General features: G+C 42.6%; 1 protein-coding gene across 4 annotated transcripts in view; it reads left to right on the top strand.

Annotated features, from left to right (window-relative positions):
* Positions 1 to 246: 246 nt before the first annotated feature.
* The window catches only part of DNAAF11 (dynein axonemal assembly factor 11), a 77,931-nt gene continuing 63,794 nt past the window's right edge, over positions 247 to 14,383 (top strand). For all 4 annotated transcript variants that reach the window (XM_060127632.1, XM_060127630.1, XM_060127631.1 and 1 more), the window contains exons 1-2: positions 247 to 355; positions 10,341 to 10,508. In XM_060127632.1, the coding sequence (XP_059983615.1) occupies positions 346 to 355; positions 10,341 to 10,508 (178 nt within the window). In that variant the 5' untranslated portion in view covers positions 247 to 345. The remainder of the gene's footprint in view (positions 356 to 10,340; positions 10,509 to 14,383) is intronic.

The following is a 14,383-nucleotide window of genomic DNA, read 5'->3' as shown; positions in this document are numbered from 1 at the left end:
CCCTCAGGAAACAGAGGGTCCCTTGGTTCTTTGTTTAGTCCGGCCAGTTGATCTGGGGAAAGGGAGGCAGTCTGCGAAGGTGGAAGGTGGGGACGTGGAGGAGGACTAGGTCTGGGTTGCGGGGTGCCCCTGTGTCCTCGCGGGGAACCCCTCCTCTGCCCATTCTCGCCTCCTTGCTCCTCCTGAGTCGGCAAACGCGGCCCCGCCTGGCCCCGCGCGGCCGCCGTAGAATCCCCGTTGCCATGGCTCCCAGGTGCGGGCGCGCGGAGGAGATACTAGGAGGCGTCCAGGGAGTCCTTGGGGGTCCTGGTCGAGCTTCCTGGGCCCGCGAACCCGAGAGGCGCCATGGGACGGAGTAAGCGCCCTCTCCCACCTTCCGCCCTCGATTGTCCCCATTCTGGGCATCGTCCCGGGCCTCTTGGGACCCTCGGCGCCCCTTCCCGCCAGTGGGACCACAGCCCGGCCTAGCCCTTCGCTCTCTAAAGACCGGGCAGTGACATGTCGCCCGCTGACTGGCGGGGCAGCTTGGCCCCGGCCAGGCCCAGGTTCCCGTTCTGTAAAATGGGGTGGGCGTCGGGGCGGGGGAGGAAAGCATCGGATTTGACGGAAAGGCTGGCTAGTGGAAGGTCTAGGGTTTGGGCGTCAGACACGCCGGGTTCGAGCCCGCGCATCTCCTTGCCTGCAGCGTGGGCTAGTCGCTGTCTCTGAACCACAGCCCTCGGACTCTTCGGGAAGGCAGTGTAGCCTGGTGGTTGAGGGAACCGACTCCGGCACCTATCAGCTGTGAGACTTCCTCACCTCCAAAACGTAGGCAATAATAGGACGTTTACAGACAGCCGGTGTTGTAAATGTGATTATAAATGTACCAAGAGACTGAGTTGGCAGGATTAACAGTTATTTATGTTAGATTGAACCAATTATACCAGGTTGAACCTTTCCAGTATTGACACCGTCTTTGACCTTTACACGTGGCAATTTTATACAGTTCCACCGAATTTATCACTTACTGTAAAAGTGTTATAGTGAATACTTTTAAATCAAGAGACCGTGGTGGATGATGGGGTTTCTGCCCTGGAAGAGCTGACAGCCTGGTGGTGGAAGGGGGCTGGTGATTTTAAATGTTAACACTTCGTTCGGAAACCAGTTATTTCCTTTCACACTTTTCCTCCCCTCATCCCCATACTGTGGTCCCAGATTTTTCTTTTTCTTTTTGCTCATCAACATTTTTTACTTTTCTGTGGATTATCCTTTGCCCTCTGTCTCTGAATCTTGTCCACCTTCATTTGTTAAATCATTAACTTATCAGAATTGTATTGGAGTTCCTACCCCGTGCCAGGCGTTGAGGACACAGTGGTGAACAAACAGGTGGGCCGGCCCTCCTGGAGCTTCTCCCTTTGAGGAAGAAGGCAAACACTTGCTTAAAAATATCAGTCACTATAGAGTCAAGACTAAGATACAAGATTCTTTTTACTGCTCTTTCCACAGTTCTGAACTGTCTACATCAGGAGAAAAAACTTGGGCTTCTGAGAGAAGATGGTAATAATGGCTTAATAATGGCAGCAAGTACGTCGTGTACTTGCTGCCTTCTAGGCAATGTTCTAAGTGGTTTCTCTGTGTTAACTCCTGGAGTCCTCACAAAAATCTTATGAAATAGACACTACTGTCACCTCCATTTTGCAGATGAGGAATCTGAAGCACAGAGAGGTTAGGCAACTTGCCGATTGTCACACAGTAAGTGATGTATCTGGGATGTGAACCTGAAAGGGCTGGCTTTCTTTAATATGTTACTACGCTGTCTCTTGAATGTAAGGGAAGGTCTGGTGAGGAGAAGAGAGGTCGTAGTGCAAGTTCTCATGTTGAAAGTCAAAGAGACTACTTTTCTGTCAGAATCTGCGCAGGGAGAGCAGTGTCAAGCCCAGGGGCAGTGGCTAGGGGAAAATGAAAGAATTAGTTCTTCTCTGCACATTTAGTCTGGTGTAGATTATGATTTAGAGAAGAATGAGCTTCTTTTCTAAAACAAAAATTTAATATAGAATTCATTTTGTATTACTGTGAGTATCAAATTAGGGTGATTAGTCTCATGGAGATATGATCTGTGTATGCATTTGCTGGGGGAAGTTAAGTACCCACAGAGCCATAGGATGTTATCCCTGGAAGAGTGCTCAGTGGTCTCTAATCCATGCCATGTGTAAAACTATACAGATGGAACCTGTTATGCAGAAAGTTTAAGCATCTGGTCCCGAACCTTGCACTTGTTATGTGATAGGTTAGAATTAAATTTGGGGCTCCAGCTCAGTGGCCTTTCATAATGTCTTCATTTTCTTAAAGGCACATAGTGGAAAAAATCAGTTTTATATTAATTCCTCTCAGTTCACCTTGACTAGGAAACTCCCATTAGAATCATCCTCCTTATTCATTGCCATTATATTGTAGACTTCATCAACTGCTTATAACAAATACTTTACGTCTCTTGTTTCATACTTCTAAGTCTTAATTCATTTGGTGGACAGTGTTGTTCACCACTAATTTCAAGCTCTTTGAAATTGAGATGAGATACGTTGCTAGATACCATGTGGATTGTTCATCACATGCCTATGAACAATCGCTAAGTGCTTTTCACAGACATTTTAGCTATATAAGGAAAAGCTTTTTGATGAAAGATGGGCTTCCAAGAAAAACATCCTTTAAAGAAATTGCATATATTTACATACCAAGCACATAGACAAAGTTTAAGAAATAAGCAAAACACTTAATTATGGATAGAGTGTTTTTAATTTGTTTTATTTTTTAATGGAGGGCCTAATTTAATTTTCAAACTGAACTGGTTACTAAAGAGTGTAGTAATTTGTTTAACTTTGTTCTTAACTTAATGACTTTATTTGACAATAGCTTTAAGGCTAGAACAGCTATTTCCTTTCTGTAATTATTCATTGATGTAACTGAAAGAGGAATGCTTAGACAAATATTCTGTACCTTAAGAAAATTAAAATACTTTGACTGTTATATTCATTTAAGTTTATATGAGTGGTCATAGTGAAATTGCTCAGACAGTGCACTTGAAAATTTAACAATTTAAACATGTGCATAATTCTTCTTAACCAGTCCTTTGAGAGCATACCACCCCCCTGCTGAATGCTTTACATGCATAGGGCACTTAATCCTCCCAATAACTGTCTGACATAAGTACCATAGAAACTCTCTTGAGACAGGTCATTGGAAACACTTGGTTAAAGTGCTAAGTCATAAAAATGATACATTTTAGGGCTTCTTTCTACAGCTATAATAGAGTAACTGGTATTGGACTTAACCTTCCACTGTAGGCAACTATGAAATTGGGCAGGAACAACAAGTAGGACATAACCATGCTCCTTGAGAGAAGGGAAATGCAAAAGTCATACCCCACTGTCACCCCAGCTTTCTTTGTAGAAGCACTTTCCTACTTGCAGTAAAGAAGATAGAATTCAAGCAAAGTAGTGGTCTTGCAGAGCTAAGGCAGAAATTAGCCTTCTGAGCTGCAGAAGTTGCTGTAATTTATGGGGTAGGATACAGAGAAGGAGGTACAGTATGGAATGGGGGAGGGGAGAAGACTTCATGGGGACGTTTACTATAGGATTTAGGCAAGGGCTGGCTGAGCATGTGTAGCAAAAACTTGGAGAACCTGAAAGAGATCCCCTACTGTGGGGCAGAGTATGGAATGGAGATGCCAGATGTCAGGCAGTCCTGGAAGACACAGGAGTCCTGGCCCATCCGGAGTTAAAAGACCTTGCTGAGCCCTTTAAGTATTCATTTGAGACCCCCAAGAAAACCATACCTTAGCAGTAAGTACTGGGCCCTGGAGTAATGGCCATGCTCTAGGGCTAAGTTCAAAACTAAAATAGATCCACTCTAACAAAAAATACAGTCAAGCCTAACAGGGAAAAAAGGTTCTGTCAGTACTTTCACTGCCTGCCAGAATAAAGTTCTACTCCTTTTAAAGGACAGTGATATAATCTAGACTTTCTACAGTGCTTCAATAGAAGAATATAATGACCAGCCTACAATTAAAAATTGCTAGACACAAGGAGCAGAAACATGTGGCCATGATCAAGAACAGAAGCAGTTAATAAAAACAGATCCCAGGATGATAGAGGTGCTGAAATTAGCACACAAAGACTTTAAAGCAGTGTGTTAGTTTCCTACAGCTGCCATAACAAATTACTACAAATTTAGAAGCTTACAGTTCTGCAGGTCACAAGTCTGATATAGAGTCCCTATATCAGACTCTTGTAGATGCTCTTGTAGATTTTCACCCTACCTGAAATCAGGGTGTCAGTGAGACTGTGTTCCTTTCTGGAGGCTCTAGGGGAGGAGCATTTTCTTGTTTGAGTTGTTGGCAGAATTTGGTTCCTTACAGTAATAGGACTGAGATCCTCATTTCATTGTTGGTTCTCAGCTTAAGGCCATTTCTAGATTCTAGAGGCCACCCATGTTCCTTGGCTTGTGGCTCCCTTACTTCATCTTTAGAGCCAGCAATGGTGGGTTGAATCCTTCTCATTCTATGCATCTCTTTTTCTTCTTCTTCCATCTCAATCTCTGACGTGGCCAGGAAAGTCTCTCTGATTTTAAGGCTGTGTGTGATTAGATTGGGTCTACCTGGAGAATCTAGGGTACTCTCCCCATCTTAAGGTCCTTACCCTTAATGACATTTGCAAAGTCCCTTTGCCCTTTTGCCAGGCAAGGTAACATATTCCCAGGTTCTGGAAATTAGCGCGTAGGCAATAAATAACCTGAGGTTCCACCTTAAGATACTAGAAAAAGATTACAAATTAAACCAGAAATAAATAGAAACCTGGAATAGTACAAGAGCTAAAATCAATGTAGTAGAAAACGTAAGGTAAGACAATAGGAAACAAAATAGACAAACGGTAGTAAACAAAATTAATGGAAATTTTATTCTTATCCTATGACCCAGCTATTTTACTCCTAGATATTACCAAAGAAAAATGAAAACCTTTGTCCACTCAAACTTTGTATGATTTGTTTTCTTATGATTGTTTTAAGAGTTCTTTATATATTCTACATATAAGTCCTTTATAGCATATATGATTTGCAAATATTTTCTCTCCATCTATGGCTTATATTTTCATTCTCTTAACAGTGTTTTTCAAAGAGCAGAAGTTTAAAATTTTGAAGTCCAGCTTATCAACTTGTTCTTTTATAGATTTTGCTTTTCGTGCCATCCAAGAAATCTTTACCTAACCCCAGTTCACATAGACTTTCCTCTCACGTTTTTGTTTCCCTAATTTTAAGTTTTACATTATTCTGTCATCCATTTAACTCAGTTTTTTAATAAGACACCATTGTAAATGATGTTGGTATGTAGAAATATAATTGACTTTTGCATTATAGATCTTATATCCTGCAAACTTGCTAAACTCTGCTATGAGTTCTACCAGCTTTTGATGTAGATTTTGTTGGATATTCTCCATAGACAATCATGCCGTCTGCAAAGAGAGATAATTCTACTTCTTCCTTTCCTATCTGGATGCCTTTTATTTCTTTTTCTTGCCTTATTGCTAGAATCTGGCTAGAACCTTTAGTACAATGTTGAGGTGGTGAGAACAGCTATCCTTGCCTTTTCCCTGATCTCGGGAAAAGCATTCAGTCTTTGTCCATTAAGTAGGATGGTAGCTGCAGGTCTCTTGTAGATGCCCTTTATCAAGTTGGGTCAGTTCCCTTCTCTTCCTAGCTTGCTGCAAGTGTTTCTGTTTGTTTGTTTGCTTATAATCAGGTTTTTACTGATCAGTCTGGCAAGAAATTCACAATTTCATTTTTTCAAAGTATTTTTATTGATTTTTCTCTGTTGTTTTTCTGTTTTCCATTTCACTGATTTCTGCTATAGCCTCTATTATTTACTTCCTTATGCTTACTTTGGGTTTAATTTGTTTTGTTTTGTTTTGTTAGTTTCTCAAAGAAGAAGCTGATATTTGGGACCTTTCTTCTTTCTTGCTATCGGCATTTAGTGCTATAAATTTCTTCCAAGTTATGTTTTAGCTGCACCCCACAGATTTTGATATGCTCGTTTTTTTCATGTTATATTCTGTTCAAAATACTTCCTCCTTTTGAGTTCCCAATGACAAATTTTTTTAAAAAAGCATCACTTTCTTATATTTTGTCTTGATTTTTAGTTATCTTAGGCTGGAGGGTAAATCCTGTGCCTGTGACTCCATCGTGTCTGGAACCTGAAGGCTCTGCTACTCTAATGACTTAATGATTAGATTAAATCATTAATGATTTAATGATTTTCCTTGTCCTGGTTCTCTGCCCTCTGCTTTCAGGGAGAAAACCTCTTTATATGCTATCAGTGTAGCACTGTGGTTTTCACACCTAGCTTTTAATGTTCAATTGTCACTCTCAGCCTTACCTTGTCAACTGTGTAGTGGCAGCCACCCAATACAGCTGTCCTTAAAGTTACAGTTTCCCCCATATTTCCCTAATGCCTGATGTGTCACACTTACCAGTGTGTTCCCTTCCATTAATATCCCATTTGCTATAGATTGAATGTTTGTTTCCCACCAAAATTCATATGGTGAGATCTTAACACTCGAGGTGATGGTATTAGGAGGCGGGGCCTTTGGGAGATAATTAGGTCATGAGCACAGAACCCTCATATTGGGATTATTGCCCTTATGAAGGAGGCCCCAGAGATCTCGCTCATACCCTTCACCATGGGAGGTTACTATCAACGGGGAACAAATATTCAACGTTCCACGTTAGCTAACGTCTGCTTTTGTGTACCACTTCCGGTATCCACCCTTCCAGGTTGGGTTCCACAGGAGGCAGACTTTTAGATGGAGGCTAGTGTGCAGGAGGTTTATTAGGGAGTGTCATTGGAGTGGGTAGGAAAAAAAGCAAGAGAGGGAGGTAGGGCTGGGATGCATCTCAACAAAGGCCTTAGCCAACCAACCTGGAAATTGGAAGGAGCTCTGAACTTGGAACGGACCTCTGCGTTTTCCCAAGTTGGGGTGAGAGGGTTGGGCCCTTTTAGCCCCACATCAGTCGATCACTGGATATGGACTTTCCTGGGAAGGGGCGTGACCTTGGTTGAGATGTTTCTTCAGCTGGGGTGACTTCACGGTGGGCAGCTGAGGGCTGCCTTCTGGCAGAACTCCCAGCAGCAGGAAGTAATCCTTCAGGCCTGAAGGGGGGAACTGGGCACAGTAGCACCTACCATAGCCTGTGGTGCCCTTTCCTCATTTGTTTATCTGGCAAATATCTACTCACATTTCAAGATCCAGCCCGGACTTCTTCTCCATGATGCTTCGCTTGACCTTCTTCTTGTCACTCAGTAGCATGGATCACTCCCTCCTTTGTACTCACTGTACTTTCTGTATTCTTCTGTACTTGCCCCGTACACCCTGTCTGTTTTTGTAACAGCACACTCTGCGTGAGTGCCTCTAACAGTGTCATGGGATCAGGGTGTAGAGTATGGCCACCAACGCTCATGATAACCGTGAGTCAGTAAGAAAAGGCAGGGCAAATGAGTAATCCTGTTGCTTAAAATGCCCATGGAAAACAATAAAAGGAAAAAGTTCAGATGCTACAGGATGAAATCTTCACCTATTTGTAACCCCTTCATTTATGTTAAATCTGTTTCATATATGTATCCACTAGATCTTTCAAGATGTTTACAAATTCTGCAGAATTTGCCCGAAACATATATTACTGATTTTATTCTAATCCAGCAAGAAAGAGAGGGTTGTTTACAAAACATGATATAAAACCTGAAGGGTGAACACTAAATTGTTGGCTTTGCGAGTTTCTAGAACCTCGTTCAATACACTGAAATCTCTTTCATAGTAAACACAACATGACAACCTCTAGTATTCCAGAAAATTCTCCTCTTGCCCTTTTCCCCCCTACCCTGCAAAGTCATTTTATTGAAACTCCCTCAAGTTATTGAGAACCCAGCCATATTAAGGAATTGAAAAGAAGCCTAGGGTAGCTCATCAGTTTTGGTTAAAACTTTGGAATCCACAGCAGAATTCTTTTAGGGAGATAAGTATGAATCTGTGGTTCTAATTGTTAGTACCGTTCATCAACCACCTCATTCACATATTGGTTATGACCTTGTATAGGTGAGACACTTCTCACAGTCCATCTGAATCCTGTATTTTGCTGTTTGAATTTTTCCAAAATAAGGAAGTGAAAGTATATTTCATATAGTAAGTACCTTGGCATGTTCTTCTATACCATGTGATAGGCACTGTAATACCATCTGTCTTGAAATAGTCTTATGATGACATATTAATGCTTCCAAAGCCTTTTTAAGTCCCTAGAGTGCTGTCTTGTAAATGCAGTGCTGTATTATTTAGAGTAGGACTTTCTAAAGGCGAACAGTGCTCCTTGGAGTTAAAGAATGTTTGGTCTAAGTTGCATAGTACATAAAACAACAAAATGTTTTCCCATTTCAAAGTCTGAAACACTGTAATCTCCATACACCATGTAGGTATTCTGACACATTTCTTCTTGGGGACCCTGGTTTTTGCACAGATGTTTGCCATCACAGGTGAGGCAGTATTGTGTAACAGCAGTTTCCTGAGTTACACAATATGTAACTATGAAAACAATGTGCCACACAGCAGTTTGCTTAATATAGAAGAGTTCAGAAAAGGGCTGCTGGGAAATTCCAGACCTTCACAGTTCTACCTTCCTCTGTGATTCTCTTGATTTTCATTTAATCTATCCTCCTTGTGCGTAACTGTTGCTGTTGGGCAGACTTCCCTGTTGTGCTGAGTGAATCTGAGCCCCTCCTGTCCCACATGTGTGTGTGTGTGTGTGTGTGTGTGTGTAAATTTGTTATTTATGCCAACTCCCCCACCTTTCCCCACCCCTTTCCACTAATAGTGATTTTTATCATCTTAATTCTCATGATTAGGAGATATGGATCAACATAATTCCTTCCTAATATCTACATACCTCTGCGTTTCCCTTGTCTTTCTTCCAAAGAACTGTCACTGCAAGTAGCCCCATCTCCTACCACCGGAAGTAGCAGAGGGTTCAGCTAACTGCACACAAATGATGGAGTTCGTACATGTTTTCACATTGTTCAAAAAAGGCAAACTTCACTTTTAAGGATGTGGCACAGAAGTGGGGCAGCTGAAGGTGCTGTGAAGAACTTTGTCTCCGCTAGAGAAGCTTGTGCATTTAGGAAGCTTGAGAAATTTTGAGAGGCTCTTATTTCCTCACTTTTGGGGCAGTGGAGCATAGTGGTTCAGAGCACGTGGTCAGGTGCCGGATTCCTACACTTAAAACCTCGCTCTAGCACTTACTAGCACGACCTTGGGCAAGTTATTTAAACTATCTGTGCCTCAATTCCTCATTTGAAAAAGATAAATAGTTGTACATACTCACATGTTAATACATGCATAGCATTTAGGACAGTGCTTGGCACCTTGTAAATGGCAGTAAATGAATCTTTATTATCTTGTAGGATGGACGTGTGATATTTCCACATTCCACCTAAAATGTGAGGGTTCAGACGGATTAATAATTTTTAATAGCACTGGAAAATACAAGTTTTCTCCATTGTCATTCCCTCCTTGATTTTAGTACATATTACAAAGAGGGTGCGGGTCCTGTTCTTGGCCCTCACTGTGGACCAGATGTTGTCTCCAGTACCTTGGTGCTACCATCATCTTATGGTCCTGGCCTGTGACATCAGACCAGCCCACTGCTAGTCATCCCTCTTGTCAGGGGGGTGGGGACTCTCGCAACCCCTCCTCCTGCGAGCAGCTTCTTTCATGCCTCCTGGAAACGCACCGAGTGCTTTATAAGATTGCAGTGCAAAATCTGGGGTGTTCCTCTCCTGTCTCTTCCACTCGAGTTAAATAAATACCAGTTGAATGAATGAATGAGTGAGTGAACCTTTCCTTATTGAATGGCTGTGGCTGTTGAATGAAGATGCTTTCATATTTCTGCCCTCTGTCAGCCCGACCGAGCCTCTCCGGAGCGGGTTTCTCTGTCTTGGATTACTTAGTGGGTCTCATCCAGTTCGACATGATACCACCTCAAGATTCTACGTTCTCAGGGTCATTACCTATCAACTTGGTCTCCATCCATACAGCGAAATGTGCGTAGATCCCAGTGTAAGAAAGACAAAATGTATCATCACATCTTTCTTCTGAGTCACCCTGGAATCACAAAAACTCCCAGCAGGAGGAAGCACTCCTCTGATCTCTGTTCCTTTGAAAATGACTTGGGCCTGGAGAATTCACATCTAACTGCAAGGAAAAACCAATGCATTAATAACTTAATATTAATGGGGATGGAGATATAATATGTAACAAATTTTCTTTCAGTCACGGAAGATCTTATTAGACGGAATGCCGAGCACAACGACTGTATAATTTTTTCCCTGGAGGAGCTCTCCTTGCATCAGCAAGAAATAGAAAGACTAGAACATATTGACAGGTGGTGCCGGGATTTAAAAATCCTCTATCTTCAAAATAATCTCATTGGAAAAATTGGTAAGTCTTCAGGACTTTGTTCTTATGGTTTCTTTAACATTTTGAATGGGAGAATGTTGGCAAACGCAGTGTTATTCTTAGAGGAAGAAAAAGAATGACATGGAGGAATAGACGCAGCCATCTCTCAGTAGCTGTGTATGGAACCCTTCCCTGAAACTTTTCGTGCCTGTTCCATCTCCTGGCCCTGGGCATCATCTCCATCAAGGAATTGGGAGGACCAGTTGATGGCTGGGAGCACATTAGTTGACGTAGTCATTTAAAACCTGATTTTTAAAAAGTTTAAAAGAGAGGCGGATATAATCCAGGGGTTTGTCATGGCTTTACAGCATCACTCTGTGAACCTGAAAGGGTTCTGTGAGAGCTGAGTAAATCCTTGTCAGATCCCAGCCTGTGATAACTAGGTCTGCCATACGTATTGAGAATGTACATGTGCAAGGCATTGTGCTCAGTATTGGATATCGAGGGGGCTCCACAATTACACCCCTGCTTACTGCTCCAGTTTGGAATGAAATGAGAGGTAAAAACAGGAGTCAGGAGGATGGAGATCCAAAAATCAGCATTATAACTGATAAAAACTCTTTGGAGAATGTGGCTTAGACTTGCAGCCAAGTGAGATTCCTAATATGCCCCCAGAATTAAGCCTACCCACCACCCACTTACATGCAGAACTGGACAATGCAGGCTTCCCCTACCCACGCAGGCCCCCTGCTTTATGGCGGGAGCGGGTCGAGACTGTGTGCCCTCTGCCAGCGGGGAGATCCCAGACCCAGGAGAGAGGGTGGGATTGGGCATGCCCAGTTCCTTCTCCCAGTTCACCCATGAGGTAAGTGCGTCCTCCCCATCCAATTGCCACCTCCTCCCCCGGGAAGAATGAGTTAAGGGGACAGAGAGAAGAGAGGCCTGTGGAGACACTCTAACAGGGGATCCTGCCACATGGAAGCAGGAGGAGTGACCCCCAAACCTCAGAAAAGCTACAGTGTAGTTTAGTGGTAAGAGCAGGTGCAGGCCCTAATGTCAGGTAGACCCAGGTCTGAACCCTGCCTCTGCAAAAAACTAAGTCAGTCAACTTAGTCCCTCTGTGCCTTAGTCTTGCCATCTGTAAAATGGGAACAACAACATCTAACACACAGACATGATATTAGAGCTACATGGAACGACGTGCTTAGCTTTATGCCCGCTCATGAGAAAATAGCTGCTCTGCTATTAATATCGTCCCTTGCCCAGGGGCCCCAGGCCAGCTCCGTGGAGGTAGAAGCAGAGGGGAGAACCACACAGAGTTGGCGGAAAAGGGATGGAGTCAGGGTTGATGAGGCAGAGTGAGTGCCAGCCCCTGTGGGTTCTGACACTACAGCCCAGAGGCCGGCTCGTAAGATTAACTCTCCACCGTCATAAGCGGCGTTTCTCAACAGGGCCACTTGGCAATGTCTAGAGACATACCTCGTTGTTGCTGTGTGTGTGTGTGTGTGTGTGTGTGTGTGTGTGTGTGTGTGTGTGTAAGGGGTCAGCTACTGGCAGTTAGTGTGCAGAGGCCAGGGACATGCTAACAGTCCCAGGACCTCTCCCCCGCCCCCTCCAAGAAAGAATTACCTGGCCCCGAATGATAGTATTGCTGAGGCTGAGAAACTCTGCTGATGTAGTTGCCTCCAGCTTAGTGGGTAATTGAAAATTGGCTCTAGGGATACAAAAAGTCTGGAATTTGCATCATTTTTCAAGGTTTATTAAAATTCTTTCTTTTCCTTCAGATAATTATTTTTGGCATCTTGTACTTTACCAGAAATTAGAAACTCTGGCGCATTGTTCAATTAAAAAGGCTGTTATAGAAAACCACTAGCTTTTATGCATGAGAGCATTAAAGAGTTGTCCTAATTGTGCAGCTCCAAAAGAGTGCCCGAAATTTTCATCTCCACAGCTGGGTCCATCACAATTACTAATTAGTAGCATAGTATTTCAGTCCTTTTCAGAGCTGTGAGAAAGCTTAAATTTTTGCTTCCAAAGTATTCTTAAATTAAACACGCTTTTAAATCCTAATAATGGGATTTTTCAGTGCTACTCCACCCATAGGCATTTAGGCACTTTTTTAGCAAGTAAAACTGTTTCTCTAGGATTCAGACTCGCTCTTGGGCCACGGAGGTAGAAGTTTGCAAAACACCTGCCTTTCCTGAAGCTGTGTTCCTCACTGGGAGATCCAGGTGGGCTGTGGAGCCAGGCTTTGTTTAGTGGGGCTCCAGGTGTCAGCTGAGGACTGTCCGGGGTCTGTGAAAATGGGGCTCGGGCCTCACCCCAGACTTACTGGTTCAGAGCCTCAGGGGTGGGCTTCCGGAATCTGCATTGGTAACAGCTTCCCGATGAGCCCCAAGCTGAACGCCTCAGAGCGGCTTGAACTGGGGGATGGGTTTGGTCCAGTACAAGTTTGTAGATCTGGTTATAGAAGTTGGTGAGAACTCCTCCCAGGCTGGTTTGGCCGAGAACGCAGACTCCCTTCCTGCTGCCCAAGAAGCTCTGCATATTTTTACTTATAGAGCTTTGTTTTTTCCTGACCAGTTTGACCCATTGTTCTTGATTTAATTTAATTTAATTTAGGAAACCCTTACAAAACAAATCTTAACTTTTTTTCTACCAGATGACTCTTTTCGCACTTACAGCGTTATACATAAAACGAAAGTGGAGAAGGAAAGGTATTTTATCGTGGGCTGGCAATTTTAACAATAATAACTTTATGTATTTTTGTTCAGGATATGTACTAGATACTGTATTATAATCTTGGGCACATGGAGCTCTACAAGTCTATGACTGTCAAATGCTCAGGTATTGCCTAGAGGAACTCTTGTAAACATCAGTATTACTTAGAAAAATATAATTGCTGAGAGAAACTTTAGTAATTTATTCCACAATCCTCATTTAAAAAATGAGTAAACTGAGGCTCGGAGAGGTAAACTGTTATTCTCAGGAATTCTATGGAAAGAAATACATGATATTTTATAAATTTTAGGTGAAATATTAGTAGTGATAAGGGTGACGGTTATAAATCATCATGTTTGACCGTCATAATATCCCGAAAAATGGTCCAGAGGAAGCATTATTTAAGTCAGCCTGCCCCAAATGCACATTTCTTAGCAGGGTTTTCTACATTCATGTCATCTTAGAAAGGACTCTTCTTTTAAAGTGTAGTGTAGTGATTTAGTGCCAAGCTCTGGAGTAAGATTTCCTGGCTCTACCACTTAACCTTGAACAAGTGGATTTATTCTCTGCACCTTGGTATTCTCATTTGCATAAGGGAGACGACAATAGTTTTAACTTCATAGGATTGTTATGAAGATTAAATGAGATAATACACAAAATGCTTAGAAAATTGTATGGCATGTAATAAGCACTCAGTAATGTAAGCTATGGTATTATTTACTGTTTTTAAAGGGCCCCACCCTTCAGCGATTCCTTGACTTATTTATGCTTTTGCCTTGCCTATATGGCCTTTACATATTTATTAGAAACAATAATCCTGTATCAGGATGATTTTGGCTTCACGTAAAGGAAAACACAACTCAGGATGGCTTAGCAGTGAGGAAATCTAGCATCTAACCCAACTATAAGTCTAGAGATAGGCCAGTCTCCAGGGTTGGTTGATTCCTTCTCTATGCTCCACCAGTCACAGTGGGCTTCATCCTACAGCTGGTTCCCTCAGGTTTGCAAGATGACTATGAGTACCAGTAAAGATAGTATTTCCTTCCTTTTTAACATCCAGTAGGAGAAAGAGACAGGAAATCCGCAAGCATGAAATACAGATCATTCCTCCTCATCTGATTGGGAGTACTTGGTGTGCACGCCTTCTGCTGCATCACACAATTGCCAGGAGACTGCCACAGGCTGGTTGACTTAAG

Source organism: Lagenorhynchus albirostris, chromosome 17, assembly GCF_949774975.1.
Source record: "Lagenorhynchus albirostris chromosome 17, mLagAlb1.1, whole genome shotgun sequence".
NCBI lineage: Eukaryota > Metazoa > Chordata > Mammalia > Artiodactyla > Delphinidae > Lagenorhynchus > Lagenorhynchus albirostris.
The sequence above is the reverse complement of the archived record's forward strand: the minus strand, read 5'-3'. Positions and strand labels throughout refer to the sequence as shown.